Source organism: Stylophora pistillata, chromosome 2, assembly GCF_964205215.1.
Source record: "Stylophora pistillata chromosome 2, jaStyPist1.2, whole genome shotgun sequence".
In the NCBI taxonomy this organism is placed as follows: Eukaryota; Metazoa; Cnidaria; class Anthozoa; order Scleractinia; family Pocilloporidae; genus Stylophora; species Stylophora pistillata.
The window spans coordinates 49,987,227-49,999,399 of NC_142520.1; the positions used below are offsets into that span (position 1 = coordinate 49,987,227).

At 41.5% G+C, this 12,173-nt stretch overlaps 3 protein-coding genes across 3 annotated transcripts; all 3 read right to left on the reverse strand.

Moving 5' to 3' along the window:
* Positions 1–1,008: 1,008 nt before the first annotated feature.
* On the reverse strand, positions 1,009–4,178 carry LOC111342430 (hematopoietic prostaglandin D synthase). Its single transcript, XM_088748175.1, has 5 exons — positions 3,853–4,178; positions 2,941–3,039; positions 2,083–2,198; positions 1,746–1,850; positions 1,009–1,302 (listed from the first exon to the last, which is right to left on the reverse strand). Exons 1-5 carry the CDS (start codon positions 3,986–3,988, stop codon positions 1,111–1,113), a joined length of 648 nt encoding a protein of 215 aa, XP_088604301.1. The 5' UTR covers positions 3,989–4,178; the 3' UTR covers positions 1,009–1,110.
* Positions 4,179–5,400: 1,222 nt separating this feature from the next.
* On the reverse strand, positions 5,401–7,764 carry LOC148740101 (glutathione S-transferase 4-like). Its single transcript, XM_088748174.1, has 5 exons — positions 7,535–7,764; positions 6,647–6,745; positions 6,120–6,235; positions 5,879–5,986; positions 5,401–5,641 (listed from the first exon to the last, which is right to left on the reverse strand). The coding sequence occupies exons 1-5, from the start codon at positions 7,668–7,670 to the stop codon at positions 5,450–5,452; spliced, it is 651 nt and encodes a 216-aa protein (XP_088604300.1). The 5' UTR covers positions 7,671–7,764; the 3' UTR covers positions 5,401–5,449.
* A 610-nt stretch (positions 7,765–8,374) lies between these two features.
* Positions 8,375–11,093, reverse strand: LOC148740102 (hematopoietic prostaglandin D synthase-like). The gene is made up of 5 exons (XM_088748172.1): positions 10,871–11,093; positions 10,675–10,773; positions 9,762–9,877; positions 9,011–9,121; positions 8,375–8,688 (listed from the first exon to the last, which is right to left on the reverse strand). Exons 1-5 carry the CDS (start codon positions 11,016–11,018, stop codon positions 8,512–8,514), a joined length of 651 nt encoding a protein of 216 aa, XP_088604298.1. The 5' UTR covers positions 11,019–11,093; the 3' UTR covers positions 8,375–8,511.
* Between the last annotated feature and the right edge of the window lie 1,080 nt (positions 11,094–12,173).

Consider the following 12,173-nt stretch of genomic DNA (forward strand, 5'->3'; position numbering starts at 1 on the left):
GTTAGACGAAACGCGTAGGAAAATAAAAAAAGTTTTGCAACTACTATACTGTTCACAGAAGTGCTGCTCACTAGTCAATATCTAAAATATTATTTAAAAAATTAAAAAGTCATTGAAATTTCATTAGCGCCATAACTTCCACCTGGAGTTATAAGTGCCCAAAACGCCCAGCTTATGAGGGAATGGGCATATACCTATGGGGCTGGAGTTCGTCAATAAACCGTCCAACAAGAAACGACCATGGCAAGGGCTGGAACGCTCCCCGATTTCTTGTACGAGAAAGACATTGTGCCAGGGGAAAGCGTTGACCTAACAGGAGATGTCGGCCTTTCTGACGAATATGATACAAGTAGCAGTGCGGAAGAAGAAGACACCGAAGACCAGTTGGAGAAGGATCTGTAAGGGTCACCACTTTGGATGGTAAAGCAAACTTCCTGCTTGGAAGGGCGTCCGCCTTTGGTCGTGCTATTAAATTTAATAGCAGGTTTATGTTTCTTAAAAGAGACCAGTGTGTTTATATACAATTATTTCCATGTCCTAAACTCAATGTAAACAATTTACAGAATTAACTTCATCGCCTGATGGAAACTAGCAGCAAAGCAGTCGAATCTTCGAAAGTCAGACAGATAACATCAATCTATCTAATTCCAACAATACTGGACTTAAAGTATCGAGGTAAACATGTACCAATGCGAGGACCAAAAAATAATGAAGCAAAACAGAAAATGAAGTTATGGTCGCTAATTGTTACGTTGAGAACCTGGAACATCAAAACTGACAATTGATAGAAGGTAAGTCATAATGCCTATTTCAATGATCAAGCAAAACATGTCAAAAATCTCGTAAAAAAATGGGGCGGGATCGGGATCCGAGCGTAAAAAGGGGCAGGATGGTGGGATTGAGAAGAAAAGAAGGCGGGAAAGCGGGATTTGAGAACCCCTATTGTGGACCCTCGTAAGGGTTGTGCACAGTCAGATCACAACAAAAACAAATACCAAATAACAAACCTGCGGAGTCACATTTTATTAATAGACTGGCTGACTAGGATTTTATTTTGTGACATTTTCCGCTGTCCACCCATGGAAAAAAAGCATCCGACAAAATTATGTCTCAATAGATGTAATCTATGAATCCATCGGTTGGATTTTTCAACTTCTCCAAAATCTTCGGTTGCGTTCGGACACGTTCGTACCAAGTTGACAGAGAAGGAAACTTTGTCAAATCCTCGGGAATTCCTTCAGCTTTTCCCTTCATGAAATAACTGTTCAGGAAGGTGAACACCACGATATCGGCATAAGTCAGCTGTAGAAAGTAACACAATGATTAAGACCACCATCACTGAGGTCATTGTAATCGTCAGTTTAATGGTTATTGTTATGGTCATTGTTATGGTCATTGTTATTGACATCAAAAGCGTCACCGCTTCCTGCACCGGGTAAGTCATTCGTTGTTTATGTTCCTATCATTAGCATTGCTGTTTGCCTTCTTTTAGCCCTCCTACAGGCCTTCATTATAAGCGCCTCGGCACGAGTGTTTCCTCGCCTGCAGGTTAGTGTAAAGCCGTTGCTTCGCGAGCCGGTAAGATCTGCAAAGGGTCTCGCAATGTTAGTGCCAGACCCCACACAGATATCTTCCTGACCCGTCCCAAATCTTCTTGTGGGCGGAGGAACGCATGTCCTGAAGCGCTAGTAATGAGGGAGATCTAGAACTTCTTTATTTTGTAATTATGCCTGATTTTGGCCTACCTTTTCACCAATGAAGAATCCATGTTTATTGGCTGACAAGATCTTTTCAAAGTATCCACATTTCTCTGGAATCACTTCTTTGGTGGCGGTCTTCATAGCTTTTTCCTGGTTCGTGCACGTGGAAGAAAATTACGGTTTCGCAAAACGCAAATTAGTTTCTCTTAAGATCCTACCTCCCTAAAAGCCGAAATAGTGGGACTCTTCAAGTTCACTCGCTCATCTCGTACGCTCGGTCGCTCGTTCGCTCGTTCGCTCGTTCGCTCGTTTACTCGTTCCGTCGTTCGCTCGTTTGTTCGTTCGTTCGCCTTTCCGGTAGTTATCATCAGGATAAACACACCTTTCTTTCCGGGTCTTTTTCGCCATCTGCCTGCGTTAACATGGTCTCTAAATCGTCGACCACGTGAGCCAAAGAATCTGCCTGAGCCTGCTGAAGATTACCTTCTGGAGCAAGATCTGAAAAGAAAGCGTAGCACGCGCTTTCATAATCAACAGTTTTCAGAAAGATTATCACACTAAGTTGTTGGGAGTAATCTTTGATACCATAAAATAAAAACGAACAAAACGAAAAAACGGGCAAGTAGCTGAAATGTTTTAGTAGGCTATTGGGTCAATGGGCTTTATTATGGCAAGATCGAATTTCTTTGAATGATATTTTCATTCAGATCAAAGTGGTAAAGAGAAGAATCTACAAGTCTTTCCTGAAGTTGAGCGGTTGGCCTATGTTTTCGTGGGAGTTTTACCCTCAACATCCTTCATCTTAGTCATTGCTAAACCGCAGGATGATCTTCACCACGTGTGGCCTGTAAACAAAGCGTTGCACGCCAACTCTTTTTATGGGTTGGTCATTTGAGATGTGTCTCGGGGCGTAAGGGCGTGAACAATAATATAGAGTATGCGTACAGGCATACACGCGTTTTTTTTTGTTTGTTCTTTCGTTTTTGTTTCTTTTTGCCTACCTCGCTTCGAACGTCACTAGCACTTCGCGCTCACCTCATGCTTGCCTCCAATGGCCTGAAATTCTTGTTTTGCAGGCTGTGAGAGTGTAGTTTCTCTATGCCCTTCACGCAAGCCACAACAATTGGGGAGGGATAATTGCATGACGGAGCGGGAATAGGTTGGAACGTTCATTTAGCAGTTTACTTTACAACGGGAGTTAATTAGTTTGTTTACTTAAAATAGGATGATCGTGACTTACTGAATTCCTTGGCTAGATAGCTTAGAATAGCCTTGGATTGCGTGAGGACTGTGCCATCGACCTCAAGGATTGGTAGCTGACCAGAAGGGCTGAACCCAGCTGACAAAACAACGAAACAGAGATTATGATAAGCAGAAAGACAATCAAGGATGGATTCACTACTTTCTATGTACTACCTTTGATTTACGCATCCCATCATTAATTTGCAACTCTCTACAACGAACCCCACCCCTCTTCCTTTCCCCGTGGTACCTTTGAGACCTAAATTTACTAAACCTTCCTCCGCACCCCCCTCCCCCGCGTGCAACACAAAGGCTCTCCTGACAGTCATTCAAATCGTGCACTTTGTTCAATAACAATTCATGTTGTTGACAATTGAAATAATCCCAACGGAATTGATTGCTTCTAAATGAAAAATATTTTGGCATCCAAAGCAAACAACGGATGACATAAAATAGCTGTGATTAATAAGGTAACGATTGAAAAGCAATCTGACACTTAAGATTTTTTCGTAGCTCAGCGATTTCGATCAAAGTCCTTGAGCGAAAAATACTCGTTAAATAGTCAGAGACCACATCTTTCAAGGTTAAAGAAATCGGGAAAATATTTTTTGAGTAAAAGTGGGATTTCTTTTGTGACAGAAATTGACTGTAAATGTTTGTGAACGCCACCAGCCTGGTTATAATTTACACAAATTGACAGATTTGACTACGTGCAACATCTCATGGGGTTTTACACACATTAAGATTTAAGATAATTCTTGTACGAACTGTGCACATATATTTTCCGTGAAGTCAATCCCATTGATTGCTCAGATTGAGGACGACAAAACTCTTGCACGAAACATTTTATAATCTTTCGCTGGATTTTTAAATCGACGCAGAGGATACCACGTCACTCTTTCATACTCACAGCGTTTCAGGTTTGTAAACCACGCTTCCGGATTTACCAGGCTGTCATCGAACTGAACTCCAGCCACTGCGAAGGTTATTCTAATGGCTTCGGCTCTTCCTCTTAGTGGAAAGTAAGAAAGCTTATATTTCGGCATCGCGTTGGACGAAGAAGGAAAGGTGTCTGAGAATGTGGCGTGGTTTACTTTGGTGGCGGAGATGTGACCTTCGAGGTTCAACAGCGAAAGACAGAACCAATAGTAGAGTGGTTATTTGACTCCGACGAAATTTCGACAGAGGTGGGCACAGGGTGGCGTTAGGGTCGGAACTTGATATTTTGAGTTTTGAATGAACTCTTGTGCGCATCCTGTGATATCCTCGCAGATTAATGCGATTTGTCCGCTGATTTAACTACAAGGATAATAAGCATTTCTAAAATTCCTCCCTAAACAAGGCGTCTTTTTAATCCCCGTAGCCCTCCCTGTCCACTCCCGAGGGGGAGGAGGAGGGGAAGCTTGATTGAAAATGTACCGACGGCCGGGGCTTTTAAATTAAATCCTGACCAACGGAAACCGTGTTGCTACTTTGTATAATACGATCCTTGTCCACGTCTTCTTTTATGAAGCGCGCGGGGGAGGGGAGGGGAGGGGAGGGGAGGGCCTAGCCCTTGCAAAACAGTGGCTTGTGAAGAGAGAAAGAATGCACGATATACACCCCATACCCTTTCTTCCCATTCTTCGAAAGACAATGAGGTATGTGTTTTACGAAAATTTCAACGCCATGTTTTTTACATGACGAGAAAGATTCCAAACTGTTCGCACACGGAGAGACTATTTGTGGTCATTAAAGCTCTATAAAACTATTTTCTCGTTTATTGTGTTTTCTGAGCCTCCTTCTAGTTTCATATAACTAACAACAAACATATGAAACATATGTGTGAACTGCGGTTATGAGACGTATATGAGAACGATCCTTCGCAGTAAAGCACTATTTGAGCAATAGTGAAAATCAGACCTGAAAAAAATTTCAGGCCTGTACGGGACTCGAACCACTGACCTCTGCGATACTAGTGCAGCGCTCTACCAATTGAGTTCACACATATGTTTCATATGTTTGTTGTTGTTTGATTTATCATCTACAGGTTTATATCGAATTAATTTGATGGCCTGCTCCCAGTTGGCTTGTTAGCTCAATTGGTAGAGCGCTGCACTAGTATCGCAGAGGTCAGTGGTTCGAGTCCCGTACAGGCCTGAAATTTTTTTCAAGTCTGATTTTCACTATTGCTCAAATAGTGCTTTACTGCGAAGGATCGTTCTCATATACGTCTCATAACCGCAGTTCACACATATGTTTCATATGTTTGTTGTTGTTTGATTTATCATCTACGGGTTTATATCGAATTAATTTGATGGCCTGCTCCCAGTTGGCTTGTTAGCTCAATTGGTAGAGCGCTGCACTAGTATCGCAGAGGTCAGTGGTTCGAGTCCCGTACAGGCCTGAAATTTTTTTCAGGTCTGATTTTCACTATTGCTCAAATAGTGCTTTACTGCGAAGGATCGTTCTCATATACGTTTCATATAACTGTAGTTCAAGTACTGCATATCCGATCACGTGTCAGTTCAGTATGGGTACTCGCCGAGATTTGGTCGGGGGGTCCTAAGCCACTGTTGAATCTTGGGCTGCGTTCTGACCAACTCGTACCAGGCGTGTAGTTTGGGGAATGCCTTCAATTCCTCAGGGACTCCCTCAGAGCTTCCTTTCAAATAGTAGCTGTTCAGGAAGGTGAAAATCACGATATCAGCATAAGTCAACTGTGGAAGATAGATAAGTGTATGTAAATACGACTTCCAAATGATTGTGTAATTTTATCCAAAAAGCCCCAATCGGGAGACGGACAATCTAATCAGTACTAAACTGCACTCACAAATTGCAATCTGACGATGGCAGTGCAGAGCTCTGCATTGCTTTATACAGCATCACATTACATTATATTGCAAAATAATACTGAGTTGCTTTGCGCCCCATGGCACTGGACATCGTTATGCTACCTTATCTCCAAAAAAGAATCCCTCTTTATCGTTTGCCTCCAAAAACTTCTCAAAGTATCCGCATTTATCTGGAATTATTTCTTTGCGCGCAGTTCCTAGGGCTTTCTCCTAGACAGGAGGGAAAAGTAGCATATAATGAATGAATAGAAGGCGTAATGTTCAATTCAGTACAATTAAAGCCAGAAATTCAGACAAATAAAACATTATGGCGTTTTGTCTGAGAGTGAGCGATTTCACTAACCTTTACCGTTGAATCTTCGTGTCTATTAGCTGCGCTTAACACAGTTTCCAAGTCATTGATGATGTGAGCCAAGACGTCCGCCTGCGCCAGTTGAAAATTATCTTCTGGAGCGAGATCTGAAGCAAAACTTGGCTGATGTTAATAGAGGATATTTCGTTACTGCGTATTTGGGTAGAGTATTCATGGTCCATCGTGACACGAGAATACTCCGTGGACCGTTCAAAAAGTGCGAAAACGCATGCATGTCTTCTCACAGGTTTAGTCTCGTAACGCAAAGATTCCATAAGGCCGGTAAGGAAGGAGGGGGAAACTTAAGTATCCCGCATCCTATTAAATTTTGGCTTACTTCCTATGATTTGTATTGCTAGCATTCCAGTTAAATATCCTCAAATATCCCGTATCCATATGATTTTTATCAAAATATCCCGTATCCCGATAGCCCCTTTAAAAGGGCCACATGTCTCCCGAGAAAACGCGTTGCGTGACGGAAACGAATAACGACTGCAGCTAGAACAAGTGATACTTACTCAGTTCTTTGCCGACGTAACTGAGGATGACTTTGGACTCCATGAGTACCTTACCATCAACATAGAGCACTGGCAGCTGACGGGAAGGGCTTATTCCAGCTTAAACGAGTTAATACATAAACTAAAATATAACATTTCTATATTTTTATTTAAGAACTTGAATTTATTTTCAACAAATAAACAAACGAACAAGCGATCTAACCGCATCTAACCAAGTAAGACAACGCTTGTTATTTATTATCGTTCATAAAACTATTCCAGTCATCATGAATAACACTGAATTGTGAAAGAGAACGGCCGCTCAGACCCAGAATTTGGACGTTATCCTGAGGTATGGCGCGGAAGCGGAACGAACGAAGTATGCTTTCGCAATAATCTGCAGTCTAAAAGCGTCTACGGTGAAAGCTACGCGTTTATCAGCTTTGTGTATGTCAAAAAGAATCAAAAGCAAAGATCCTGGACTTAGCTATCGTTTGCACACTCATACAAAGTGTAATTATTCAAAACCAGGCGTTTGTGGTTTGAATATTTAGCATCTCAGCTGGAATTTGTCGATCTAGTTATCAAATTAATTAGCCCCAATTAGTAAATTGGGGCTGCGGCAATATTTGCACCTGTCACCTGCAATTCACAGAGACCAGTTCAGTGCACTCCTGCTAAACGTAGTGAAGGAAATTTTAATGAGTTGTTCGATTACGGTAAAGAAACTTGATCAGCTAGGAATTTGAGGACCAGACGTTCATTTTGGCATTGATGAAACGGTTGGCAGCAGGATATTCCCGCAGATAGCTTCCTTACAGTAGCTGTCTCGTGCTTTTACATCAGATTTGACTAGCTCCGCGGAGGATCCAAGCTTTGCGATTACGCAATACTTTAATGACTACTCACAATTCTTGTATTTTGAAATCCACTCGTCTATTGAATAACATACGTCCTCGAATTCAACTCCAGCGGCGGCAAAAACCATTCTAATGGCTTCCGCTTTTGCGCGAAGCGGAAAGTAAATTAATTTGTACGATGGCATTGTTTGCAGAAGCTGTAAGAAGCAAGCGAAACAATTCCGTGTGCAGCGAAAAGTGCGTCGCGTCCTACGACATGTGACTTACCAGGTCAATGCTTCTGATAATGTCCAAGAGTATCCGATTTCTTGAGTGGGAGGGTGGGGAGGGGAGGGGAGGGGGGTGTTTATGTCGGAAAACACCGAAGATGTTCGGAAACTTTCTATGACTCAATCAGAATCTCTGGTTAACTTGTTCCCAGATCTCTTTACTTCTCATCATCCCTCCCGGGAGTGACAGGACTGACAGGGTGAGAACTGTTAAGGGAATGGGGAGAAGGGGAAGAGGCAAGGCCCTTCAAAGGAGGCTAAATCTTCTCTCGATGAAATACAGTGTTCGTTTTTTAAATTAAGACTAGAAAAATTTTAACTGATATGAGAAATCGATAGGAAAAATGCTTTATAAATGACATTTTTATCGCAGCAAAGCTAATGGAAGTTCCGTCAGTCCTAGTTGGTAACTTTCTAGGTTGTAAATCAACGTATCCAGTGTAAACAGACACAAAAAATAAATAGAATAATTCTTGTGGCTAAGAAGCATACAGAATCATTATTTTATGGTTGATGACTCTTTACACCCTAATGTCAGTATGCATATTCTCCATACTGTTCTCTGTATATTTCCCAAGGTGGTTACCAAGAAGAAATTGTATATCATAACGAAACTTCAATGGTTGGTAATTATTTGCTTTATTCCCGTGTCCTTAACGAGTGATTCAGGGGTGATATTGTAAGGAGATTAAAGACAATGCTAATCACTGTTGGGGAAAGGGGCGGGTTAATGATTGTAAACTTGGCTGACTGGATTTTACAATGCTGTTTCAGGGCGTTTCTCAATCCACTCCTTAATCTTGGGTTCATCTCTAACTTTTTTGTACAGAGCAGCAAGGCGAGGGCAGTCTTTCAACACAACTGGAGGATCCAGTTGGCCTTTGGCAATGTAGGCGTTGTAGAACGAGAAGAAGCAGATGTCTGCAAAGCTCAGCTAAAAAGAAAAAGGATAAATGAATATTATGTGTAAAGTGATTGAATAATTGGATTTATGGAAATACGAATTTAAACACGCATTTTAAGAGGGGACGGGGGGAACCCGTAGGAAATTAATTGTCAGTGAGTGGGGTCAATGATATACTACAAAACCTAGGGGAGGGGATCAGGTGAATTTTATTATGGCACAGCCAAAATCGTCCTACCCCTCCCCTCCAGGAGATGAATAATATCCGGTCGCTAAGGCAAAAAGGGTCTGGAAACAAGGCAGATACTCGTCAAGGTAGCGAAAACAAACCACTGAGAACGGAACCACTTGCCTTATTTCCAACACAGTAGACCTCATCTTTAGGATTCTGTTCCAAGATCTTTTCAAAATACTTAGTTTGCCTGGGTAAAGACTCCCTATTGAACTTTTCCATCAGAGCTTTCTGTGGATTTAAAATAAAAGGAGATATGAAAAAATTACTGTAATGAAATGATTTGACTGGATTGCAATTATAATAATAATGCTGTCAATGGACTAATACAGAATTGATTAATTTATTGCATTGCTGTAACTAAAAAAAGAAAATTACTTCCAAAGTCACGAATTTCATTAACTTTATTTACTTTGGAGGGTTGTGTATCTTGGAATTCGGGTTTTTTCAAAGAATTCTACCTTTCGGAATTTTGATATTACTACTGTCCACAAACTGGATAGATAATCGCCCTGGCCATCCCTACCTCTTTATTTTCCTTCTTTGTAGCCCTTTTTCGATAAAACTAATAGCAGCCAGTTTTTTTTTGTTTGTTTGTTTGTTTTTTCTATCTAAGTCCTCCGCACGAGTCAGGAAATCAGCGCAAAAAATACACAGACCGCCATTCAAACTATGCGCCTCACTCCCAGAGAACCCAGAGGTTGCAGCGCGCAGTTCGCCGTATTTTTTCTATCTCTCTGTGTCTGTCTCTTTTTATTTTAATTTTTTTTCACCAATTTTTCTAAATTTACTCTATTGATTCATTTGGCAAGGAGGAAGCGTTCGAAGTCTATTCGTTGATGGACCCTCCATTGGCAAATTTGTACAGTACCTGTTGGGTTGGGTCAGCAGGGAACATGGCACGAACGATTTCGTTCTCTAAGTCGTACACTCCTTCAGCAAACATATCTGCTTTGGCTTGCTGCAGATCATTGCTGGGCATCAAACCTGTAAGGGACATAAATAAACTTCTCCTTACCAAGAATAAAGGGGGTAACTTTTTAAAGAATCTGTGGTGCTGCGTCAGTGGGAGTAACACGGTAATTTTGGTTTCATCAACTGAATTGATAATGTAAATTAGCCACCGTAAATGGTTTCAAAACTAACGTTTTGAGCATAAGCCCTTCGTCAGAGCGAAGAGTAAAATTTGAGCCAAATTTCACTTCTCGAAAGAAGTGAAGCCAAGGTTTGTAAAGGAAGCGAGTTTGTGGCCCCGTGCATTACTTCCAAGTAAATTTGAATACGCAGAAAAAAACTTTCCAAACTTTCCATCCAAAAACGAAAAACAGGTACCACTGAAGTTTTCTTTCCACACACGCAAAGAAATTAGACAAAACAACATTTAAGATACATAACGCAAAAAAACAAAAACAAAGCGAACAAAAAAGTAGAAAACAAAAAGATGGACGTCAAGTGTTTTCGAAACGGTTAAGTTTCAATTTTTTCGTCCCTGATCCTTATTACATACTGCTTTTCAGAACTCTGTTTTCGGTGGAAAATTTATGCGTAAATTTGTCCTAACCGTAGCATCAGGAAATACGTTTTGGGATTTATCCTGCCTCATGAGGACGGAGTCTGGTAAGAAGTGGCACAGTGTTGAAAGTGTTTGCTGGTATCTTAATCTTGTGTACTCTGCGCTGGCGTTAATTTGAACGTCACGCAACCCTTCTTCCAACAGACCGCGTGTAGCGTGACATCCCAAGAAACGGCTGCGAAAGAGAGCACTGTAATACAATTGGACATACCATGTCGTTTGGCTACAAACCGAAGGATAGCCATGGACTGGCAAAGGGTCACTCCCTCGACTTCGAGAATAGGTATCTGTCCAAAAGGGCACCTTCCACCTGCAGAGGAAACAACGCTCTTACTACTGTTCCAAAACACATTTAACCCACACCTCATGAAACTCGATACAATCGATGCTCTGTGATCTGAACTTACTGTGCTTGAGTGCCAACCACTCTTCGCCTTTAGGATCAAACGGAATACGAACATCGTCATATTCTACCCCTGCATATGCGAAAGCGAGTCGTGTGGGTTCTCCCCGGGCTCGGACATTATAGTAAGTTAACTTGTATGTAGTCGCCATTTAACGCAATGAATAGGCAAAAAATATTGACTCGGAACCAAATCAGTGAGCTGCGAAATGAGATGTGTACTCCACTGACACTCATATTTACATGCTCATCGAAACCATATCGAGGTCACATTTTTTATCATAACGAGGTCACGTTTTCTCGAGTTTTCTCGACAGCTCGAACTGTAATTACAAACTTCTACCATTTTATACTCAAACGCGTGAGACTTTAATTTTTCGATAGTCAAAAGTAGACTGAATTCATCTCGCAGTCATACTTGCGTGTTGAGAATTTTCTTTTCTCGCTAAACCATGTTCCGCTTCAGGAGATCCACTTCTTGTTGTGATTCAATGTAAGCCTGACTCAGCAAGCTTCTATAAAAAGACACTTGAAAGATGATATTTTCATATATGCAATGTAAACTAATCATAGGCCAACATCACGAACAGCTTTGTCATCATAATAGAACTTTAGTCACACACCAAAATAGCCGCAGAGTTATTGACCTTTTTACACCCTAACCGATCAGTATTCATATTCTCCATACTGTTCTCTATACATTTTTTAATAAGCTGACAAGGAGAATTTGTTTAACAATCAAGAGTTCCTTCAGTTGGTGGCCCTTTCCTTCCTTCACTTGACTTACATGTTCGATTCAAGGGCGATATTGTAAGGAGAAATTAGATGCTAGTCACTCTTAGGGATCAAGGAGTTGAGCAAGATGGGGGAAGGGAGTCAGGAGAAATTAGATGCTAGTCACTCTTAGGGATCAAAGAGTTGAGGAACGTGGGGGGAGGGAGTCAGGAGAAATTAGATGCTAGTCCTTCTTAGGGATCAAGGAGTTGAGGAACATAGGGGGAGGGAGTCAGGAGAAATTAGATGCTAGTCCCTCTTAGGGATCAAGCGGTTGAGCAACATGGGGGGAGGAATTCAGGAGAAATTAGATGCTAGTCACTCTTAGGGATCAAGGAGTTGAGGAACATGGGGGAAGGGAGTCAGGGGAAATTAGATGCTAGTCACTCTTAGGGATCAAAGAGTTGAGGAACGTGGGGGGAGGGAGTCAGGAGATATTAGATCCTAGTCCCTCTTAGGGGTCAAGAGGTTGAGCAACATGGGGGGAGGAATTCAGGAGAAATTAGATGCTAGTCACTCTTAGGGATCAAGGA

Coding starts and splice junctions, on each gene's coding strand:
- LOC111342430 (XM_088748175.1), bottom strand. CDS start 3,988: ATGCCGAAATATAAGCTTTCTTACTTTCCACTAAGAGGAAGAGCCGAA. Junction 3,040..3,852: donor GTTTACAAACCTGAAACGCT/GTGAGTATGAAA, acceptor TTGTTTTGTCAG/CTGGGTTCAGCCCTTCTGGT. Junction 1,851..2,082: donor AAAAAGACCCGGAAAGAAAG/GTGTGTTTATCC, acceptor TGCACGAACCAG/GAAAAAGCTATGAAGACCGC.
- LOC148740102 (XM_088748172.1), bottom strand. CDS start 11,018: ATGGCGACTACATACAAGTTAACTTACTATAATGTCCGAGCCCGGGGA. Junction 10,774..10,870: donor GTGGTTGGCACTCAAGCACA/GTAAGTTCAGAT, acceptor TTTCCTCTGCAG/GTGGAAGGTGCCCTTTTGGA. Junction 8,689..9,010: donor TCTACTGTGTTGGAAATAAG/GCAAGTGGTTCC, acceptor TTTTCTTTTTAG/CTGAGCTTTGCAGACATCTG.
- LOC148740101 (XM_088748174.1), bottom strand. CDS start 7,670: ATGCCATCGTACAAATTAATTTACTTTCCGCTTCGCGCAAAAGCGGAA. Junction 6,746..7,534: donor GATTTCAAAATACAAGAATT/GTGAGTAGTCAT, acceptor AACTCGTTTAAG/CTGGAATAAGCCCTTCCCGT. Junction 5,987..6,119: donor ACGAAGATTCAACGGTAAAG/GTTAGTGAAATC, acceptor CCTCCTGTCTAG/GAGAAAGCCCTAGGAACTGC.